The sequence below is a fragment of the Taudactylus pleione genome, unplaced genomic scaffold (genome assembly GCF_031769625.1).
Source record: "Taudactylus pleione unplaced genomic scaffold, aTauple2 ptg000276l, whole genome shotgun sequence".
NCBI lineage: Eukaryota > Metazoa > Chordata > Amphibia > Anura > Myobatrachidae > Taudactylus > Taudactylus pleione.
The window spans coordinates 5,912,039-5,936,540 of NW_028284678.1; the positions used below are offsets into that span (position 1 = coordinate 5,912,039).

Genomic DNA, 24,502 nt, shown 5'->3' on the forward strand with positions numbered 1-24,502 from the left:
TTTTTTTTATTCTAATTTCTATCTGTGGTAATTTTTTTTTCCCCTCGTTAGAGCGTTTCATTAATCATAGTACAGCAGACATGTAACAGGTTTCTATTGCAAATGATTTGTGTGTATTATTGCGAATTATATCATCTTACCAGTTTCTGGGCTCTCGATCGTAATTTTTTCCAGACTGTGTGATGAGCCTGCAGCAAAAAAAAAAAAAAAACAGTATGGTAACTTTCGGTCAATGGAAATGATGATAATAATAATTGTGTGTATCTTTTATATAAAAGGAGTTCTTGAGTATGGGTTGGGCACGGGATTCTGGAGGTTAGAATCTCGACAGGGTTAGGATACCGGCACTAAGAATCCTAGTCCTACCCCTAAACCTATCCCCCCCCACCCCGCCCCGCAGCCTATCCCTAACCCTCCCCCTAGTGCCTAACGGGGCCCATCCACTTACAGACATAGAAACGAGTGCATGATTACCACATTGTAGTCGTGCAGTCGTTTATCAGTATGTGATGTGCCTACACTGAACGTTCAGTCGTTCAGTGTAGGCACTTCAATCATACCTTAACATGGGCAACCTGACGTCGTCGTCAGGTTGACCAGCATGTTCGGGCGATGATAGATGTCAAAAACGACCAGCGGGCGCGCGCATCGCTGGCAGTTTTCGACATTTACATGGCCGATTTGCGAACGGCTAACAAGCGATTGAACGATGACGATGTCGTTATCGATCAATCGGCCTGTTTAATCGCCAAGTGGATGAGCACCTTCACCCTAACCCTCCCCCTAACCACAATACTTACCATTGGGATGCCGGCGTCAGGATTCTGACTGGTGTCGGGATTTCGGTGCAGGCATTCTAAGCACCAGGATATAAACCACATTCTCTCTCTCCCCCCCCTCCCCCCCCACCCTCGAGTAATGCGGACCATAACTAGCACTGCCGGACTGAAATTTTTCTCACTATGCATCAAACATTGCAGAGAAATAACGTGAAGAGATATAAAGGGGTTTATGCATCAAGCAGTGAAAAGCATGGAATAGTGAATCAGTGGAGAAGTTGACCACAGCAACCAATCACCTTTGAAGTAGCTTTATCAAGTACAGTCTCTAAAATAATAGGTAGGAGCTGATTGGTTGCTATGGGCAATTTATCCACTTTTTTCACTGCTTGATACATAAACCCCAAATTACCAACCAATCAGCTACTAACTTTACAGACTGTGGATGAAAAATTAGTTTGGAGCTGATTGGTTGGTACTTTATCTCTCTCCAAGGTTTGACACATCTCCCCCAAAGAAGAAAATGTATCAAACCTTCTAAACAGTAGAGAAGTGGACAAGTTAACCAAAGCAACCCATCAGCTTATAGCTAGCATTTATCAAGTACATTCTATAAAGTGGATGGGTAGAATCTAATTGGTTGCTATGGGCAACTTCTCCACTTTCCCACTCTTTACATCTCCCCCCATAAGCAGGAAGAGCTAGGGAGAAGGGGACAGTTTCCTAGTACGAGAGTGAGGCTGTCAGTGCCGCACCTGATTGGATAGGAGCAGCGGTCATCCAATCAGGAGCCATATTCCGCACACACCACCTCATATAGTTGATCAATTGTTTAGAATGGCCGCAGACATCCACAGATGACAGTGATCCATCTTTCATAGTGTAAAACCCCAACGTGGTGGTGGTGGTAGTTGGGATGGTGCAGGGGGCGCTAGTGAGGGTCTTATTTACCCAAAACAAACTCCTTTACATAAGACAATAAGTTCACTTCAGTGCTCCTAACAATTACTGAGATCCTTGGTACAAGTAATACTTTAAAGCAGGGGTCTTCAAACTTGGCCCTCCAGATGCTGTGGAACTACACATCCCAGCATGCACTGCACATAGTTTTAGCATGCTGTTATATCAAAAAGGTGGCAGTGCATGCTGGGATGTGTAGTTCCACAGCAGCTGGAGGGCCAAGTTTGAAGACCCCTGCTTTAAAGCATAAGTGCCTTTACCCTTTGTTTCAGCACTCTATAAACCCTAAATACTGCAGCGGTTTATAGGAACGCTTTTGGTTATAGACGGTTTCTACATAAAACTCGCCGGTCTTGATCCCTGAATAGAGTATTGATAAGGACGACGATCGATAATACAGTAAATGGAACCCACTTGCAGCATGCTCAGAAGACAGCCCGGCACATTTGCACTCACTACAAGCCCTCCTCCCTTGCCCTGACAACAATGTGCCAGCTCAGCATGATCCTACAAAAAGGGACACTGAACAGAACGGCCTTTCAAATCCAACGCACAATTGAATAATTCAGTAGCTCCAGCACCTTATTAGAGAGGGGAGAAATAAAAGCACGCCGTTCTAGTTCAGTATAAAGATGTCATTTTTACTTAACACTCAGCAAGAATGAAGAAGCCAGTGCCCGACCACTTGGGGTTATCAGGAACATTCGTAAAACAATCATCCTTCATAATTCTGCCGACATGACAAAAGAATCCAACAACGCACAACTACTCATACAATAGAAACCTGATCTTGAACCGCAGGACTTCAATGTGATGCCACAAAACTGTATAGACATGGTTAAAAAAGGTATCCGGGTAAGATGGTCACAACGTAGACATCTGAAATGTCACCATGGGAAATGTCGACATTCTGAGGATGCTGATGGTTAGGGGCTGCCAGGAGGGTCAGGTTTAGGCACTAGGATGCAGGCTAGGGATTTGGATTGTACAGCGGGATAGGGGTCAGAATACTTCCCGAGATGCCTCTACTTAGACGTCGCCACCAAAAACTGCTCCTTATGTGACAACTGTGACCCGGAAGACGACGCTGGAACCGCCGGATAAGCAAGACACCACTAGACCACCTGGGACGGTTTGTTGACAGTTTATGATGTCGACATATCATCTGTGCAGGCATGATGACTCTAGACATGGTCATGTTGACCTGACACATGTCGACATACAGATGTGTCCTCATACATCTAGCCTCCTTGCGCGTTAAACCCTTCTAGTAGAGCCATGCCGTAGAGTGACTCGGAAGCTCCGATCGTCTTTTCGTGTGACTTGTTCTCTTGAAATGAGTCTTATTTGCACAGTGATGCGAATGGGACGCACAGGCAGCTTCTGCTGATTAAAATGATATACAGCATGCCTGTATTCTGTGTGCGAATGCGGCTGTATCTACATGTGTAATGCTACGTTACAGTGTCACGGCCGCTGACACTGTAGCATAGCGTTTCTCCTGCGGTAAGTGTAGCGCACGGAGGACAGATGTATGTGGACACACCTGTAACTGTGGACCAAACATACCACACTCGTCAAAAAAACATTCACATAACACAAGTATCTCCTATATAAAATATTATATTGCACAGTCTCCATAAAATACGTATAAGTTTTCTGTGTCATTTTCGCAATCATTCCTCTTATTTGGAACACTTGTCTGCGTGTCCACGGCTGGAAAAACAGTGACCTAAATAATGATAAAATGTCAGCAGCACACAGAAAACACAGGGAAATGCTAAGGGCACAGCTTAGTGATAGGAACATTGCCAAATTGCAATGCAGTATGATGGCTGAAGTCTAAGCAAGTCCTAACGCAACATTTCCTAACTTACACTGTACTCGCCAAGTCCTACAGAAGTGGTGTCAGACTCGGGCCCTCCAGCTGCTGTGGGACTACATAGCCCAGCATTCCCTACTACAGTTTTAGCATGCCCTAATAGCAAAACTGTGGCAGTGCATGCTGGGATGTGTAGTTCCACTGCAGTTGGAGCGCCAGAGTTTGACACCACTGTCCATGTTTCCATATACCTGTATCACCACTAGGGGAGCAGAGGAGATAGAAAAGCTTATTCCTATCTCTGTATGGAATTCATACGATTTACCGCCGGCCGCATGGCCGAGGTTTAAATCCCGACACAGGTGGATATCCCGATCGTCTATTAAGGTAAGTATGCTAACCTAATACCCCCCTCTAACCCTAACCCTCCCTTAGGGGTGCCTAGCCCTAACCTCGCCCCAAGTGCCTAAACCTAAACCCCCCCCTTCCCCTAGCCTAAACCTAAGTCCCCCGGGGTGGTGCCTAACCCTAACCCCCCCCCCCTTCCCCTATCCTAAACCTAACCTCCCGGGGGGTGCCTATCCCTAAGTCCTCCCCGGGAACCCTAAACCTAACCCTCTCCCTGCGGCTGTCCGCGCCCGTCACCCGGCTTACCATCGCTCGATAAGACGGGTGTCGGGCTCCCGACGTAGGTGTAATGACCGGCGGTCATTAGACACCTGCTGGGATTAAACAGTCATGATGCCGGTGGTCGGCATTTAGGCCATCGGCATCCCCTCTGTATCCATGAATGACGCAGAAAATGGGATGAACAACATTAGGAAACTCGTTTCAATCCTGGACATTTATTACAGCAGTTAAGGTGGAATAAATGAGCAAGTAAGCAGAAATTTGCATCTCACCACTCCAGAAAAAGATTCTATATAAAGCTTATTATTCCTATCGGTGACCGTCATCCCCACAGTCACTTATCCAGACATAACAGCCTGCAGGAGTTTCACCATACAGCAGAGTGGCTCCAGTGAGTGGCTGTATCTGACGTCTCCAACCACGACAGTCGTCCAACCCAGCTGCTCCATATGAACATCTGAGTGTACAAGTGCATGTATATGTTTACAAGAAGACCGTGGCTTACCATTAACTGCCCGGGCAAGGAAACCCCCTGGAACCGTCTAACATGTTCAGAGGGGATAGGCAGGGAGTGTGCGGCTGTGACCTCATACTGCGAACAAAAGCTAGTCCTGGGAATGTGAGGTCCTTCCGAGAGATCCACAAACTCACCAAACCTGCAGAAATAACGGCAGGGGAGGTTATAGCTGGCACAGGTCACTCGAATGATCACACAGATTAAAAGCAGCCCACGACTAATATGTTGTACTATAGATATATAGCACAATATGGGCCGTCTTAGTAGTGGTTGTACCAGAAAAGCAAATTGAGCACAACACCTACAGCATGATAATCTGCAATTTGTTGGTGGCATTTCCTCAACCCGTGACCGTGGTATGCAGCCAATCAGGGATGTATCTGTGTGAACACACACTATGGGGAGGATTCTGAGTTGCAGAGATATAGATCTGAGAGAGGAGTGTCCTAGCTCAAATCTAAATTACAGTGTAAAAGTAAAGCTGCGCAGTATTTGTGGGCTACATGCAAAAGCAGCCAGTATTTACACCGCACACAAAAATAACAACTGTATTTGCACCCCTTGCATTGCAGCATGGTTTGTTCCAGATACAAAGTTACCTGCTTTTTTGGCTTTGCTACCAACTCAGAATCAGCTCCTATGACTCTTAAGCTGGGTACACAACACACAACTGGCCGATGTAATCTTACGGTCAGTACTTGCCGAATGCCTTAAGTGATACCCTTAGACTGCTCAGCAGGATACGGGCACGAGTACCAGGAAACACCCCCTGCCTGCCGAACAGTGGCGTAGCGCCGTCGGTTTCAGTAAGTGTAGTGTGGACTGCAGTGAGTACACTCTTACTACCCGGCGGCGGCGGTGTTCGTATTAACAGCCAATGAGAATCAGACAGACTCTCATTGGCTGCTGCATCCACAGAGGGAGCCGGGCTGGAGTTCACTCGTGAGCTCCGCCTTCCGGCTCCCGCAGTGGGTGATGGTACAGATGTCATGATGTCTCTCCCATAGTGGCGAGCGGGAAGACATAGGAGCGGACAGTGGCGGGCACAGGAGCGGGGATTCAGGTAAGTATATTGAGTGTGTCTTGTGTTATATATGTAAGGGACATTGCATAGGGCGGACCACTACTAGGGCCACTGTATAAGGGGCACTGCATAGGGGGACAATTACTAGGGGGGAGGGGGGACACAACTGGGGGCACTACATAGGGCAGACCACTACTGGGGGCACTACATAGGGCAGACCACTACTGGGGGCACTGTATAAGAGGCACTACTGGGAGCACTGCATAAGGGGCACTATATAAAGGGATCACTACTTGGGGCACTGCATAGAGGGACCGCTACTAGGGGCACTACTGGAGGGAGGGGGGGCTTTAATAAATCATGCTGGCTGTATTTATTTGCCTCCTGCATTCATGTTTTTTAATGATAGAGGTGTGTGTGTGTGTGTGTGTCTGTGTGTCTGTAAGTCAGTGTGTGGATACCCCGTCATAGGCTGAGTGATATAATTTACGGTAGTGGTCCTAAATCCTGTGTAAGCTGTTTCTATGTATAATATATATTTATCTATTTGTGGCTAGTTGTTTTTTTCATTGGGAACCCCCCTTTCAAAAGCCTGCGTTTGCCACTGCAGCAGTATATTTCATCTGCTACAGAGCAACCCCCACCTACTGCAATGTGATCTAGGAATGGAAGGACAGCAAAGGCCGGTTTACTAACAGAGGGCCAAGTCACAGTAGTGCTGTCTATTAAACAGTAGGCAGCTCCGTTATCATTAACCAGCTAATACTGTTCTCCGGAGCCTAGATCATTGCGGTAAAATCAGTTCGGACTCTGCTGGTCTTCCTCCATGTAGAATGGATCCGACTAACCTAGTATTCACATAAACACTGACCTGTGTACAGTCACCATTCCTTGGGGATGTTGTGCTGCCTTTTCTTCCAGCATGATCAATTTGTACCTGAGAAAGCAATAAATCAGTCATCACTATGTGGTTGATTAAACATGCATCGTAATAAATGGAAGATGCAGAGGAATATTAGAACAAACTCTCAAACCGTTTATCAGCTCTGCATTGATGTAATGTGGACCAATCAACAGCTACGAAGACTAACATCCCGTCATGTTTCACTTTTAAACTGCTATAAAATGATCCCCTGATAATTTTTTTTATTTCAATACTTGTTAAAAGAGAAGTTAAAGTGTCAGCAGATGCAATTTTTAGAATAAATTGTGGTTAGTGTAGAAAGTACCCTTTCTGTATTACCTTATAGATGCTGCGCTGCATTAATAAAAAACAGGTGGGGGCCAAACTATTTTTACTCCTTCAAAAACACTGCTGTAACCCTGATTAAACGGATTCCCACATGTTTTAGAGGTCCATGGGGGAAGTTTACTTTTTAGAACAACTTCATTTACCCATCTCCACCAATGTAGCAAATAGCAAACCCGCTTCTTCCTTCCCAGTTACCTGAAACCTCTGCTAGATTGTGCTGCTTGCACTACACAAGAGAGGTCTTGTTACCTTACTTATTGAACCACCCTCATATAAAGTTGATCAGCCTTGTAAATAGGTCAGGACCTCTCTATATATAACCTTTATCCAGTACAATACACAACCAGAGATGAAATACAATGAATACATGTACTTTACATATGAAAAATATATTAGCAAGCTATGAACATATTTAAAATCCAGCACAATCATGAGCTTGTAATAGAAGGTAAAAGCAACAGGACCACTGTCTAAAAAGGAAAACATAGTAAGGGCATGCATGAAAAAACCCGAACTTTTTTCCTTAGTAAATTAGATATCACCAGTTTAACATATCAGCTGTTTTCACGTGACTGCTCAGTGCTATTCCAGTGATTAGTAAAGCTGTTGATGCTGTGTATCCCACACAGCCATGATAGACAAGAGAAGAGCTAAATGAAATCACAATATTGTGCAATATGCCACAGAGACGCCAGCTTTATCTGCTAGCACTGGGCACAGGAATGCACTGTGTGAATCCGTGAAACAACATTCAGCCAGCAAATACAGACCAGTGTCACGGCTTTCAAACCAATAATCTGATTGCTCCATCCCCTACAACAGCTTTACAAACAGAAGACAGATCTCCTACCCAGGCCAATATGGTTCTTCAGAGACAAACTCACGGACTGGTTCATTAGTAAGTGGCTACAGTGAGCTGTGAAATATAAGCATTTTAAGCGGTCAATTCAATAAGTTGCAAACTTGCATACATCTTGGCAATGTGCGCACCCGCAAACTGTAAGGCTCAATTAGAAATGCCGATTTGCGGGACTCACAAAGAAGTCCCGTAACTTTTCTACGGGTGTGGGAGAAGTGCATGCAAAAGTGGGAAAATCATCCTGGACTCCCAAAAAGTGACACATGAGATAACAGCCTTCTATATTGTCCTGCTATCGGCCATAAGGAAAGTACTGGAGCTTTTTAAAGGTGTCAAATGGCTGATTTTTGATGATGGAAATATGATAGCAAGCAAGTGCTATCATATTTCCACATCATTGTACACCTCCACATACCTGTCCCACATCATGTACACCTCCGTCCGTACATGCCCCACATCATGTACACCTCCGTCCGTACATGCCCCACATCATGTACACCTCCGTCCGTACATGCCCCACATCATGTACACCTCCACACGTACACGCCCCACATCATGTACACCTCCACACGTACATGCACCACATCATTTACACCTCCACATGCCTGCCCCACATCATTTACACCTCCGCATGCCTGTCCCACATCATTTACACCTCCGCATGCCTGTCCCACATCATTTACACCTCCGCATGCCTGTCCCACATCATTTACACCTCCACATGCCTGTCCCACATCATTTACACCTCCGCATGCCTGTCCCACATCATGCACACCGCCGCATACCTGTCCCACATCATGCACACCTCTGCATACCTGTCCCACATCATGCACACCTCCGCATACCTGTCCCACATCATGCACACCTCCACATACCTGTCCTACGTCATTGACACCACTACATTACTGTCCCACATCATGCACACCTCCACATACCTGTCCCACATCATGTACACCTACACACACCTGTTCCACATCATGTACACCTCCGTCCGTACATGCCCCACATCATGTACACCTCCGTCCGTACATGCCCCACATCATGTACACCTCCGTCCGTACATGCCCCACATCATGTACACCTCCGTCCGTACATGCCCCACATCATGTACACCTCCACACGTACACGCCCCACATCATGTACACCTCCACACGTACATGCACCACATCATTTACACCTCCACATGCCTGCCCCACATCATTTACACCTCCGCATGCCTGCCCCACATCATTTACACCTCCGCATCCCCGCCCCACATCATTTACACCTCCGCATCCCCGCCCCACATCATTTACACCTCCGCATGCCTGTCCCACATCATTTACACCTCCGCATGCCTGTCCCACATCATTTACACCTCCGCATGCCTGTCCCACATCATTTACACCTCCGCATGCCTGTCCCACATCATTTACACCTCCACATGCCTGTCCCACATCATTTACACCTCCGCATGCCTGTCCCACATCATGCACACCGCCGCATACCTGTCCCACATCATGCACACCTCCGCATACCTGTCCCACATCATGCACACCTCCACATACCTGTCCTACGTCATTGACACCACTACATTACTGTCCCACATCATGCACACCTCCGCATACCTGTCCCACATCATGTACACCTACACACACCTGTTCCACATCATGTACACCACCTGGCAAATACGTTTAGGAATCTCTTGCTAAATATATGGCAAGTAAAAAACACCCACTGGGTAATTCAGGTATACCTGTATCCACTTACAAAGTGACTAGCATTCAATATATAACTGGGACACAGAAGTTGTACTATTACATCCTATAGGGGCTGGTCCTGCAGGGATAATGGTACCATAGAGATCTCAGTATTCGCACTGGCTTCACAGGAGGAAAAAAAACAAACGGGCAGCATGTATCCCCAACCTTCCCGCCATAAATGATAACTGGCCTCAAAATGGATAGCACAGAGTAAGTGTGTCTATGAGGTGTGCATCACTCCAGTGATCTGAGGATCTTTCCAACCCCTCCTGACCCCAGCTGTGAAGAGGAGGGTGAATTAAAAAGTTTGGAACACTGGAAGAGCAATTCAATTAGCAGCTGCGCACGTCACCGCCTATGGTGGTACCCCACATTGCACCACTGTGGGTGTGAGGAACATTTGAGATGTTGCTGCTCACGAAATTCCAGCGAAAAAGCTGAAACAGGGCACCTCGCTTGCGGCCATCACAGCTAACTGAATTGCCCCCCTAGAGAGGAAAATGTACTGCCCCACTAGTCCCAGTATAATGTACAGGGGTCCCCAAGACTCTTGTCTTTTATACCACACAGCAGCCAACCCCAACAGTTTTGTCAAGCTGGCCAGTAGAGATTTGTTCCTGGAATTGGGGAATCTGGGGGCAGCTGACCCTGATATCAGGTCGGTCAGGACTAGCCTGCTGGGGGGTATTTTTGTTCCCATGGACAGTGTTTTTCATCCAATTAAAGTTTACATTTGTGTACGTGGTTTTTAAAGGAGATTTATGCGCTAACCTGTTAAATCCTTTTCTTCGATTCCATAGGGGACACAAACTACGCTCGGTATAGGTTGGTGAGTCTGGACACCACATAGTTAAACTTGTCCAACACAGCCCAGGCTCCCCCTTCCCCCTATACCCCGGCCCCAGGTACTTCAGTTTAGTTAACAAGCCTAATGCAAGGAACGAGGAGTAGGAGGAGAAGGAAGACCGGCACGCACTCAGAGCCAAACACACAGGAAATGTGAGCAGGAGAACCAGAAGCAGAGCAAAGTCCCGCAAGCCAGATGATACAGGATGGGAGTACTTTGTCCCCTATGGAATCGAAGAAAAGGATTTAACAGGTAAGCACATAAATATTTTCTTCTTCCTCCATAGGGGACACAGGCTAATCCTAAGGGAGGGGACACTCTTGGGCTGCGCTGAGAACTCTTCGCCCAAAAGACGCATCAGGAAAGGCGAAGGTGTCAAAGTAATAGAACTTAAACGTATTGGCATAGGACCACGTGGCCGCCTTACACAGCTGCGCCGCAGAAGCACCACGTCGCACTGCCCACGCAGTTCCCACCGACCGAGTTGAATGAGCAGTCACCACGGACGGTGCTGGAAAATCCGCTGCAACGTGAGCATGGCGAATAGTCAAACTGATCCATCTGGCCAGCGACTGCTTAATAGTCGGCCAGCCCAGTTTGTGAAAGTCATAAAGGACAAAGAGAGCAACTGTCCTATGCAAGTACTTTGTCCTGTCCACATAAATCCAAAGAGGCCTTCTCCGGTGAAGAATCCGGAACCTGGAAAGAAAGAACTACAAGCTCCTGATTGATGTGGTACCTGGAAACAACTTTAGGAAGGAAGTCTAGTCGTGTTTGAAGGACAGCTCTGTCCTGGTGAAAGCGGAGAGCGTCAGGACAATGTGCTGCAGTCCAACACCCGCTGGGCAGAAGCAATGGCAAGAAGGAAGACAGTCTTCCAGGTAAGCCAACGAATGTCCACCGTGTCTAAAGGCGATGACTGAAGGGCCCTAAGGAACCAAGGACAAATTCCAAGGAGCTACCAGCATTACAATGGAGGCTGTACGTGAAATACACCCTAACAAAAGTCAGAACATCAGGTAACAGCGCAATCTGTCTCTGAAAGAGAACAGAAATGGCTGAAACCTGCACTTTCAGTGAAGCAAGGCGGAGGCCCAAATCCAGCCCCACCTGCAAAGAGGAGAGGACTTGAGAGTGAGTCAGAATGACCTGGGGTTAAGATTCCTAGCTGAACACTAGTCAAAGTAAGTCCTCCAAACCTGATGGTAAATTCTAGCTGAAGAGGGCTTACGGGCATTGAGCATAGTGTTAATGACTGACCTGGAGAATCCCTTAGCTCATAAGACTGATGTCTCAAGAGCCACCCATCAAGGTGAGATGGGCCAGATCCGGATGAAAACATGGGCCCTGAGACAGACTATTTGGCCTCAGTGTAAGACGCAGAGGAGCGTTGACAGAGGACCTGAAGTTCCGCATACCCAATCGCAGCCAATTGGGAGCCACTAGGATCACCATGCCACCCTCCGACTTCAATTTGCAGATGATCTGCGGAATCAGAGAGATTGGAGAGAAGATGTACAAGAGCGGGATGGTCAAGACGCCATCATATTCATGTCCGGCAAGCCCCAGCGAAGAACTAAAAGTTGAAAGATGTCCGAATGTAGGGCCCATTTGCCCGAATGAACGTCCTGACAGCTTAGAAAGTCAGCTTCCCAATTTTGCACTCCGGGAATGTAAACAGCTGACAGGGATGGAAGATGCCTCACGCCCACAGGAGAATGTGACTGACCTCCCTCATGGTGGCACAACTGCGAGTGCCACCTTGATGGTTTATGTAGGCTACAGCAGTCGCGTTGTTGGATTGTACCTGCACAGGGCGACTCCGGAGGAGAGGTAAAGCCAGACAAATAGCTAGGTATACAGCACGGAGTTCCAGAATGTTAAATCGGCAATTGGCTCTCCTGAGCCGACCACTTATCCTGAAAAATCTGCTGACAGGACACCTGTGGAGGATCCAGTCCTGAACCCAGAAGGGACTTCCCCGGTCAGATAGGACCCCCCCTGGAGCCACCACAAGAGGGAGTGACACACTACTTGAGAGAAAGAATTTGTTCCACTGGGCTAGAATCTCCAACTGGAAAGGTCATGAATGAAACTGGGCATACTCCACCATGTCGAAGGTGGAGACCAGAGAGCCCATAATCTGCATGCAAGAGTGAATTGACACCTGACGGTGATTCAGAAACAAATGAATCCTGGACTGCAAGTCCTGAACCTTATTTGCCCCGAGGAACACCCGCTAAAGTTTAGCAAAGCCCCCAAATGCAGTATTTCTTGAGAGGGAGTCCGAGAGGATTTCTTCCACTTCATGAGCCATCCATAAACCTGAAGATCCACCAGGACCCAGAGGTGCGCTTTGAGAACCGCCGGAGGATGGGCCAGGATAAGCAGGTCGTCCAGAAAGAGAAATAATTGGATTCCCCTGCTCCAAAGATGAGCCGCCATGACCTTCGTGAAAACACGAGAAGCCGTGGAAAGACCAAATGGCAAAGCCCGAAACTCGAAAAAATCCTCCAGGACCGCAAACCTGAGGAATCGCTGGTGACTGACACCCCGGATCCCCGCTGCCCTGGTGATCTAGTGGGGATGCGGAGAGGACCTAGGTCCCTACTGCCAGCACCGCCGGTGTCTCCCTGACCGGCGGTGAAAAGCAGGGAGCCGCTATATCTGTCCCCTGCTGCAGTTTCCTGCTGTGTACGGGAGCTCCGGCCGACGATGCTGACCCACTCGCCAGCGCCACGGCTGCCAGGGTGATGCTTACCCAAGAAATATAAAAGTATAAAAAATAAAATAAAGAAGAAAAAACTTATACAGTGTGCCTCATGCTGCAGGCGCCAACATAAAACGGATTCCATAGGGGACAAAGGGCTCCCACCCTGACGCATCTGGCTTGCGGGGTTTTGCTCTGCTTCCGGTTCTCCTGTTTCACATTTCCTGTGTGTTTGGATCTGAGTGTGTGCCGGTCTTACTTCTCCTCCCTCTCGCTCCTTGCATTAGGACGTTAACTTAACTGAAGTGCCTGTGGCTGGGGTATAGAGGGAGAGGGGAGAGTTGGCTGTGTTGGACAAGTTTAACTATGTGGTGCCCAGACTCCAACTCACCAATCTATACCCAGCGTAGAGCCTGTCCCCACTATGGAGGAAGAAGAAAGGATGTTTTTTGATAAGTGTTTCTTTTTTTAGACTGTAACAGTTTATGATTTTTGAAGAGAACATTAATTTATTAAAATGGAATAAAGTAACTCACGGATTATGCTGAAATATTTCCCTTGCAACCTTTTCGTATACTTCCAGAGACTCAAATGGTAGATCTTTGCTTATTAGTCTAAGTGCGTCCTTGGTGAATGAATGAAGATTCTCCTTTAGAAAAGAAACCAAAAACCGTTGAACAGTGAAAGATTTGTATAATTTACTGGTCGCACTTCGAGCCGTATTGAAAGCACTGGTACAGTATTCACATTAACAGCCAGACAAGGGGTGACTGAGTGCTACTCAGAAATGACATAACCAGACGAAAGTACACTTTTTCTTCTTCAAAACATTAAGGGGGCAATTCAATTCTCATTCGCACACACAGCCAACAATTACAGTAGAGTTACAATCACAGATTGTAGAGTTACAATCACAGATTGTCCTGCTGTGGGCTGTAAAGGAAAATCTGACGTTTGTGGTCGCAAGTTGCCAAGGAACGATTTGAAAAAAACAGTAAAGGTGCGTACACACTGGGCGATATTACTGTGGGATTGCAGGATTACGACATCGTAATAGTGCAATCGCTCAGTAATCGTGCACTTTAATAACGGAAACGACCAGCGATGTGCGCTCCTGCTGGTCGTTCCTACCATTGTCCATCACCTGAACATGCAGGTCAGTCTGTCGATAACGACAAATTGGCCATGTTCAGGAATGATGGAGGGTGCCTGCACTGAATGGCACATCATTCGGTGCAGGCACTACAGGGGATCAGGAACGACGGTACGATTACGCTGTCGTAATCGTACTGTCTTTCCTAATCGCCCAGTGTGTACGCACCATAACTTGCGGATATTGCTTTTGAATAAATTAAATTTTAGGATATTGTACAGGTTGAGTCTCCCATATCCAAAATGCTTGGGACCAGGGGTATTTTGGATATCGGAATATTCCGTAATTTGGAATATTTGCATACTATAATGAAATATCTTGGGTATGGGACCCAAATCGAAACACAGGATGCATTTATGTGTTATATACACCTTATACACACAGCCTGTAGGTAATTTTATACAATATTTGTAATAATTTTGAGCATCAAAAAAAGTTTGTGTACATACATGAAATTCATTTATGTTTCATATACACCTTATACACACAGCCTGAAGGTTATTGTATACTGTATTTTAACAATTTTGTGCTTTAAAAAAAGTTTGTGTACATTGAACCATCAGAAAGCAAAGGTTTTACTTTCTCGGTCATACTAAAAATATTCCGTATTTCGGAATATTTGGATATGGGAGACTCAACCTGTAATTACACTTTGTCATGCCTCTTAAAAAGCCATCTGTCTTTTTATGCTACTGGAATTGCTGCGGAGTTGGACTACTTCATATTTGCATCAGGGAAGCCAGTGGCATTCGGGTGGGGGCTGCCGTCAGAAGCATTTTGTTTTGTACTTACATCCTCTCTTGAAAAGCATTGGATGACCGAGAGACCATAAAATATAGTTTAGGGCGGGAGGTGGAAATAACGAATGGGATTAATGTATTTTTTGTTTCTTTGCTAATATTCATGTTTCAAAAATAGCAGCTCAATCAATATAATTTTCTTATGAAAATAGAAAACAATTGCCTATTATCACTCTGTAAATATATTGCTTTCTTAAAACATTGATGATTTGAGTGATTATAGTACTGGTTGCAGTTGATTCTGTACCTAAACAGCAGGTACAGGAGGGGCCCCGCACATTCTGTCGGGATAAGTTCTGGGCTCTCGCCGAAAGAGCGAAAACTACCGAAAACTGACTTTCAATCGTAAATGCAGATACATTCAATACTACTGTAAGTGTAAGCATGTTAAGTGGCTTGTGCCTCCTTTTTCCCTCGCCACTAGATGCCACTGCAATTCTGTACAGTGCTCTACTGGCACCCTTCTCTGACATTCTGCCGTTGGACTGATAGGAACATGTGCCGAAAATAATAAACAAAGCTCGCTGTGTTAACAGAATTCCCGAAAAGCAGCCCCACCCCTCCCCCCCATATATTTTATTTCATTGATATTTTTGTAAGCTTTGTAAAATAAAAAATTATAAAATGTACTTTAAGAGGATCTGTCATGTTTCATTCAAAAGGGCAGCTATGCGCTGCCTTGTGTGTAACACGTTGCATAAAAAAAAAATCAGTTCCCCGATGCTCGATCTGGGTCAGCTCACTCCTTTACCCTGCGACTAGGGAGGAAGCTGCCCGGAAGCAGCGGATATAAATCAGCCACCACACTCTACATTCATTATTTGCATACAAGTGCAAGAGAGCTACTTCATGATCTATACCACATATATACATACATCATGCAGGAGTACATTAAACTTGCTTTACATGTAACCAAAAATGGGAAGAGTTATTATATTTACCAAACAGTTAGGATGCCTTTTCGGCACAGAGACAGATATTGCTGTTACAATGGTATTAAATAGAACACATTTATTGTGTGCTAGGATTGAAAGCGCAATAGCGCCACCCACTGGATACAATAAATCAATATAAATATATTTTCAATTCAATTGCAAACGCTCCAGATATCACCTTACAATATGCATTCAGGGGTGTGGGGCTTTTCTCTCTAGCGTCACTTTGGAGACCAGTAATGCCACGTACCCATGGGTGATGGCACAGAACGTAAGTAGCATGCTGCGACGTGCATGTTACTGTCAGGTTTTGCAAATGAATATTTTACCTTTGGTGGGTCTGAGCTGCCTTTCAAGCTGGTCTTGGAAGTGGATAAATAAAGCAATTACCATTTAAAGCCCGGTCTGTGAATGCATTAACAGGAATATAAGGTGATTATTGAAATGAACTTGTGTTGATGGCATCGGCACCCATCACTGCAGCTGTGATCACAGATAAGTCTCTTTGTGAGCTGTGAAGACTGAGCGCTGGAGCAGAATCCTACACGGCAATGATGGAGAAAAATTCACATCCAATTTAAACTCACCTTTGTCGGCTTCCAGTCATCTAACCTGTTGTCCAAGACCACGTCGTAGCAGAAGGCTCCAGAGATCACTGTACGTGCAGAACACATTGAAATGTAGGATGTTAGAGGGATAACAGCTCAATGTAAGCCGCCAGTGCGACGGGATTAACTAAAGCTTTGGCATGCAGCAATGCGCTGGAACATGTAATATACGTGTAGGACATTTCTAAGTCATGCCAAACTAAGCGTGTCAATATTCTGACTATCCAATGATGAAATCAAGTTCCTGCTGGACTCTAGGCTGGTGGTACTCAGCCTTTTTACACATGGGCGCCCCAAGGTAGCCCAATTGCATTATTGGTACCCCTAACATTTACAAGCAACACATTTGTACAGAACAGATTTCCCCTCTATCCCCCCCTAACCCTCCCTTAGGGGTGCCTAACCCTAACCTCCCCCCATGGGTGCCTAACCCCCACTCCCCACACCCCCTAAACCTAACCCTCCCGGTGGGTGCCTAACCCTAACCTGCCCCTCTAGTGCCTAACTGAATGGGCGCAGGAACTGAGCCGCTGGAGCAGTTTTGACGGTGTACGGGCTCGCAGAGACACGCCCAAGAAACTGTCAAACAAGACACCTGCGTTTGAGTCGCCAACCAGCTCGTTGCCGCCCGCTGTCCCCGTCTGCCAATGAATCCTCACTGCGAATGACAAAAATTGACGCATTCGCAGATTACTGATAACCGCTCAAACTGTGTAAACATCAGCTTTGCGCCCATCTCCGAATCACTCCCCGTCTCTAGAAGAATCTATCCAGAAGAAAGTGGCATTCTTGAGGGTTGAGGAACTTTGTTAAAATAGTCCTCACTTTGCACCTCATGCCTCAATGATGCGGCCATTTCATTGTGAATTGGATGACGTGCAGCCATTACATAAGATGGCTCTAGAATTGCCAAAAGAGAAGAAAGAAAACTGAAAGCAGTCTGATATTTTGGTTTATACACCTCACTAACAAAAGACTAGATAGCTCTGGTTCTCCTGGCTCTATATTTAGGTGAGCACCAGCGTCCTTTACACATCACCTATTAAACCATAGATTAAAACCACAAGAGGGGATATAGAGTCCTTTTTATCGGGTCCAAAAACAATGGCACGCTGGCAACTTGGGGTTCCAGCCAAACAGAACTAGAGAGCCCCGACATAAAACTCACTTCTCGTCATTCACAGACCCCGCACTAAGTAAGCAATAAAACAACGGAATAACGTCACCTACCGTGCACAAAACATAAAATGATGATAAAAGCCACAAGGGACTCTGCAAATATGTTTTATGGCAGATTTACAAGAATGTGCTATTAGGATTACTGCCACCTAATCACCACTGTCACTAAATCTAATTGAGCCCAAATTACTTTTATTCATGCACTAATCTAAATGAGCAGTTCTTAAAAAAAAAATTGGAAATGACTAAATGCAAAATGATATTATTACATTGAAAGGTCTTTCCCGTTGACAAAGGGTGAACTAAGCGACACTGAGGAGTTTAGTTAGAAGTGTAAGCGTTTCCTATCTGAAAAAGCATCCTGTTATAAGTACGGAATCTGTGTAATCCCGGATACTTTAGGTTGTACAGTTGTGATGCAGATGCTATCCAGTGTTTCTGTGTATTTTCAATGTTATTTCAAGAGACAACTGGCTGCTGCGCAGATGTATGTGAGCTTGCCATACGGGCACCATAATCCGGCTCTGATGTATTGAACTTGGTCACAATGTAATTGCTTAGTAGAGCCAATTCTAGGGTGGGCAGAAGACAGGGCGGCTCTCACTGAAGGGCACAACTTGCGGCAAAGGTAATAAAAAAAGGGGCGACCTCAGTAGAAAAGGGGGCATGTCCTTTTCATCACTATGACGGCGTGCCCTGCCCAGCACTCACGGAGACGCTGGGCTGCCCCCAAGCTCCCCCCGTCAGTGTGAATAGATGACATGCGCATGGCATCTATTCACTTGCCGGTGATAGTTTCACCGGTACTTTTCCACCCGCGGGACACTGCGGCCCGCTGGTGTGGACGGCTGTTTCAGCGGGGCGCCGCCATAAGGACAGGGCCCATTTTCAGCTACTTAAAATCAGGCAAGGCTCGGCGCCCCGCTAAAACAACCTACTGGATACACTACTTAGCATTATACATCGTCATGTTGCGTGCTGTAAATATTAACTGAGTAAGTCTAAGTGAGAATTGCATCCAGTATGCAGAATAACAGGAATTGTACTGTGCAGCTGGTCAACACTAAGCAGAAAAGATAAGATCAGGGGTAAATCTAAAACCTGCAACTGTCCCTGGAAACATGGAGAGCGTGTACGTGTATACTGTACAGGTCATTCATCTTCATAGATGATGGTTCAAATATATTTACTAAATGATTTAAAAAGCACTCTTCACCGTAAGGGTAACTTATTAATAATATATCAGGATATACAACGCGGTTTAGTTTTGCACAGATGGGTCCATATGGCCACGTGCTACACATTTAGGTGCCATCCAGGAATTGCACCATTGTTTGTCCACATGTACAAATCTCAAACATATCACTTCCAAGTTCGGTCTACTTCCACTTTAGTATGGCGGCCTCCATTCACAATTATTCTATGTAATCCATTTTATTCTCTTAAAATCCTGCTCGCATTTATGTCTTATTTTACTCAGAAAGAGGGGACATTGAGGCGGTCTCTAAGACGTGCGTCACATATGTGCATTGTACGCATATAAATGCAGTACACACAGTAAAATAACTATGATGGTGTAAAGGAATATATCCTTTTAAAAGATGCTCTGTAACCACACACAAGAGAGTCTGGTTGGCACTGTAACTTTGCACCCACCACCCCTTGCATTTTGTACTGTGGTACAATATGAGGTGCATCAGTGCACAGAACCGCATATAGCTAGAACGCGTAACATTACATTGCTAACATTACCTCCATCCACTGATGCCCCCATGTTGGTACATTGATCCATGCAATATTCCTACAACAGTTGTATTTGCATGTAAAGTAAATGTCCTCACAAATCAGCATATTTTTCTTTTTTCTAGAAATGACCCTTTACATAAATATAAAATGTTTCCATCATTAATAATATTTATTTTTATTATTGTAGTTATTATTATTCTTCTTATTATTATTAATAATAATAAAAATATTATTATTATTAAAATACACCCTTCTGTATGGTTAGCCCCTTTCTACATGCAAAGGATTGGAAGAAGACATTCAGCATTCCAGTACAGTAACAATAAAGTCCCTGTTAATGTGTTTTGGAGTGGTGACATGAAGGTAATTTATATAATCCATTCCTGTAAGTAACATTAGAAGGTGCTGGAACCTATTACAGGAATGACTGATTTTTTATATAGGCGTACTCTATCCTTGCTTACCATTAGATCACCATTAGTAGATTCTTAAACAGAGACAAATATAAGTGGTGTTAATTACCCACCACAAGGCCCTGTAGCAATCACTCATGTCTCATCACCACTTTATACTATAAATGCTTGGAAATAGCTTAGCTCCAAATGTTGTATAGGACATTGTTGGGAGGACAGGGGGACATCAAGTCACTCTCCCTAAACCTTGGCTCACTAGTTGACCGTCTAAGCTCGACTAATGTTGGCGAAGGGTCTGTCCCTGCAGGAACCAGGATTGCAAACCTGGTTGGGCAGATTCTGAAAGGTGCAAGGGCATTTCTCCGCTCCCCTGAAATCCATGCTGGCTGAAGACAAGTGGGACTCATGGGTAATATCTCCAGGATGAGTCTCACTCGTCTTTGGCATTGAAGAAGTTAAAATAAACTATTACCACCACACACACCAATAAAGAAAGCCAACAGTTCTTCATCTATATGACAAATGTCCCAATGACATCAAAAGTTGAAACACTTGTTTTTTTTTAAGCAATTGTACCACCACTGGACCTGTCCCTGACTATTATTCAGCCATCTCCCATCTAGCATTTCTGCTAGACAAGCCTGTCACTCACTCTCTTGTCAGCTGTGTAAGAAAAGCATCTCCCTCAAAACATAGCAACCTGCTTCAGGGAGATTCCAAAGGGGGAATGGTCTTAAAAAGGAGAGAAAAATAGTAGGAGTACTGTGCCCAGGCACCATAGCGACCTGTCCATAAATCATGTCCATGCCACATATGGGCAGTACCGTCATGGCTATTGGTGCAAACTGCAAAATGGCTGCCATCTACTGGGCCTCCTTTACACAGAGCAGAATGACAGGTTCACAGAGCAAAACTGCGGCATTTACCCAGAAGCACACATTTGCATGTGTAATGACCAGTGCCAGGAGATGGGTGAGGTCAGGGTGTTAGCAGAAAATTAGTAAATGCTCCTACCAGTGCAAAAATGAGATTTGCTTTTATGGGGCATGAATACAGAAGATACAGGGGGATAGATGTTAATTTTTAGGGGTGACCTGCACTGTGAAAGGGAACCAGGTTCACGTAATGCTCACAGTTTTTCACAGTACGCACCTTCTGACCTGTCGGTCTATTCGCACGCTTAAGGTGCGTACACACTGGGCGATTAAAGTGGACGACTGAACGATAACGATATCGTTATCGTTCAGTCGTCCACTTTATCGTCCATGTTTAACACAAAAAAGATGAACGATGACGACGACGCGCGTTCCCGCGGGTCGTTCGTCATCCTCGTTCATCGGGCTGACATGCAGGCCAACCTGACGACCTCGTCAGGTTGCTGCATGTCAGGGAATGGGTGAGAGAGCCCGGCGCTGAACGATATCGCTAATGATATCGTTCAGCGGCTGTGCTCAATGTCATGAACGACATTGAGCACAGCCTGCCGGGGACACACTAGACGATATCGCTCAGGGAGCATATCGTCTAGTGTGTATGCACCTTTAGTCCCGTGAGTACTGCGGACAATCCAGGCACACTGCTGCGGAACCAAGGTGATTTGCGCTGCTCATCATTAATGAGGTCCCGTGCATATATACGATACGAGCAGCACACCTAAAACTGTACGGCATTATCAACCTTTCTTGATTAATAGCAGAACTGAAAGGACACAGATACCAAACATAATAATAGAACACACCAACCTAAATTACTGGTGACTTCCGCTTTAATCTCCAAGATTTTCTGTGAAGTTTATTTACAGAAGGGCAATTTGATTAGGGAGTGAAGAATTTGTGCACATTAAATGATTTGAAGCGCCTTGATCATTTCTCACATGTACTTCTACGCCCCAAAGAAAAGAAGAAAAAAAAAGATTCATCTAATTTTCAAAGTACAAGCTTGGGGATGGCAGATGATGTTGGCACTGTCGCATGTTTCTTCTTGTGCTTGTAAATCTGCCATTAATTAATAATGGATGGCATTTCATTCCATAATTCTGCCTTCACGTCGGAGGCTTCATCAATTCTTAATGACATGCTGTTTATTGTTTTCATTATAAAAATACAAAACAGACATGACGGCAACAAGCATCAAAGATTAAACGTGTTCTTGTGTAGACTAAACTAACTTCCTAGGAGGCCCATGTACCTATAAGAGTATATGTTCTCGACTCGTTCATTTAATTTGAGGCAAGCTAACCTATGGTAGTCATCCGGAGCTGAACTACATCTCCCAGCAGTTCTCGCTCAGTAGGAATTATACTTATTGCTTAAAAGGATTAAAGTTACCTTTAAGCGTAAATTCACTAAGCGACGGCTTTTGAAAGCTGCTGCTTCTCGGCGTGATTGACCCAGAAAGAGACACAGCTTAGTACAGGGCTTGACAAAATTTCTAAAATCTAGGAGCCAGGATGACAGTGTAGGAGCCAGACCACCGTCCCCCCCAAAAAAAATTACAGAAGTGAGTGAGGAGCACAGCTGTGTGTGTGTTATGCAACTGTTATACACACTATACTAGTCCACAAAATGGTCACAGTTTAATGGATACAGTAAAATGGTCCTCAGTGCTCTGCACAGCTCCCCTGCTCCACCCCCCACCCTCCAGTAATAACGGACCACGTTTCACATAAAAAATGGTGCCAGAAAGTACAAAACCCCCCTCCCCTCATGGTCACACCATAGACCCTACTACCGGAGAGCTCTGTGCAGCTGGATAGGAGACAGTAGACAGCCAGGACGTACAGGAGGATCAGCGTAGACTGGGACAGACAGCAGGAATCAGAGCAGGTCAGGATGGAGAGAAGTCGTCGGTGCAGACTGGGACGGACAGAGGCACAGCAGTCACCACAGGCGACACTCAGCACATGCACTCTTGTGCATGATAGGAACACCGCAATAATATAGGCATGAATCTCTGCCGGAGCTGATGAGGGTCTGCTTCCTCCCTCGCTGCAAAATCTAGTAGCCAGGCAGCAAAATCTGGTAGCCATGGCAACCTGGCCCCCGGGATTTGTCGAGCGCTGGCTTAGTAAATGTACCCCTTGTAAATGTATAAAATATCCCAGTTAAAGTTTTATTCTATACTGCAGCTAATAAGTAGTGTTTGCGGAGCTCAATCATTAGAGGTACCATTGTTTACCTTCTTCTGGCTCTAATCTGTTTCACTCCCCAAAGGCCACCTGTCTCTTTTACAGAGTTATCTTCCACGCCTGTGAGGCCAGGTTTTCCTCAGTTCTGTGCAGCTCTTTGTCTCACAGGCCTAACCAATAATATAGGACTGCGTGACGCTATGGAGGGGGGCGGGATGGGGTCATGTGAGGGGAAAGACCAAGCAGGAGCCTCATCAAAGTTCACCTACTTTAGGTCAATTTAATGCTGTACTAACTGATCTTAATAAAATGGCAAAATGTTTTGCTATGGGGCGAAAAGATCTAACATCCATTCAAAGGTGCTGTAACATCACCGGCTAGGTCTGGGATCACAGTTTGAAGAGTTTACTCCCGTTACCTAGGAGACCGCAAAGCCAATCCCTCACAACTATAAAGCCCTAGGTTCCAGAGCACTCTTCTCCTGCTGCGTATCCCCATTACAAAGCAATGTAAGAGAGAATGTCATAGATATGTATGGTATAGGACTTTCTAGTACAATAATAATTGGACTATGATGTCTGTTAGAAATGTTCCCTTTTTTTTTTTTTTTAAATAAATGACACTCAGAAATGATGCTGTACTGTGGTGATATCACCTACAGTATATTAGCCAATGTGGTATGAACTAGGCAGCTGCGGCTTTAAAAGTAGGCAGAACAGAGGGACATTGGTAGCATTTAGTTGAGACTCCCATCATCCTTGGCACAGGGCAATATAACATAGGAGCCATCATCTCACCAGCTCGTTCACACAGGCTTCAACTGCTTTCTGCTTGTTCCTGCCTTGCTATCCCCCACCACCCATCAAATAAGTCTTGATTTAGCCCTTAACAGTCAAAGCCATGCCAAGTTAGTATTACCCCACTTTTACTGCCTGCCAGACGATGCTAACATCCAGCAGGCCAGAGAGGGAGCAATTAAATTCAGTTCTGTACATTTTGTTGAAACGCGCTATTTGCAGCCGTACAATGGAAACCCGTCCAACTTTGATTCAGCCCCTTAGGCTGGAGTTGCACAGGTTTAGGGGAAGCTTACCGGTATATAGGCATTAACATAATTCTGGTCTGCACTGCTGGGCATGCTTCTTTATGATAACGAACCTGTACTTGCACTATAAATGCTACTTTTGCCCTTCATGACGTCTAGAAGCAGCATAAGACGAGGCTCGTTGAATATAAGGAGCTTGGTAGGAATGGGGCTTAGCTGGAATATTACCACAGCGCAGGCAATAAAATATAAGCTATTCCTACAGCACTGACTATTGGGACCGATATACAGCTCCTTCCATTCCCCCGGGCTCATCCTGCGCTGAGAAAACCGGTAAAAGCACACGCAATCTAA

The 24,502-nt window shown here is 45.4% G+C and overlaps 1 protein-coding gene across 1 annotated transcript in view; it reads right to left on the reverse strand.

Annotated features, from left to right (window-relative positions):
- Positions 1-24,502, reverse strand: part of MRPL39 (mitochondrial ribosomal protein L39) — a 78,914-nt gene that overhangs the window by 14,439 nt on the left and 39,973 nt on the right. Inside the window, exons 5-9 of the mRNA XM_088481628.1 lie at positions 16,618-16,685; positions 13,679-13,791; positions 6,604-6,669; positions 4,697-4,847; positions 141-188 (exon numbers count right to left, since the gene is read on the reverse strand). Coding sequence (XP_088337754.1) covers positions 141-188; positions 4,697-4,847; positions 6,604-6,669; positions 13,679-13,791; positions 16,618-16,685 — 446 coding nt within the window. The remainder of the gene's footprint in view (positions 1-140; positions 189-4,696; positions 4,848-6,603; positions 6,670-13,678; positions 13,792-16,617; positions 16,686-24,502) is intronic.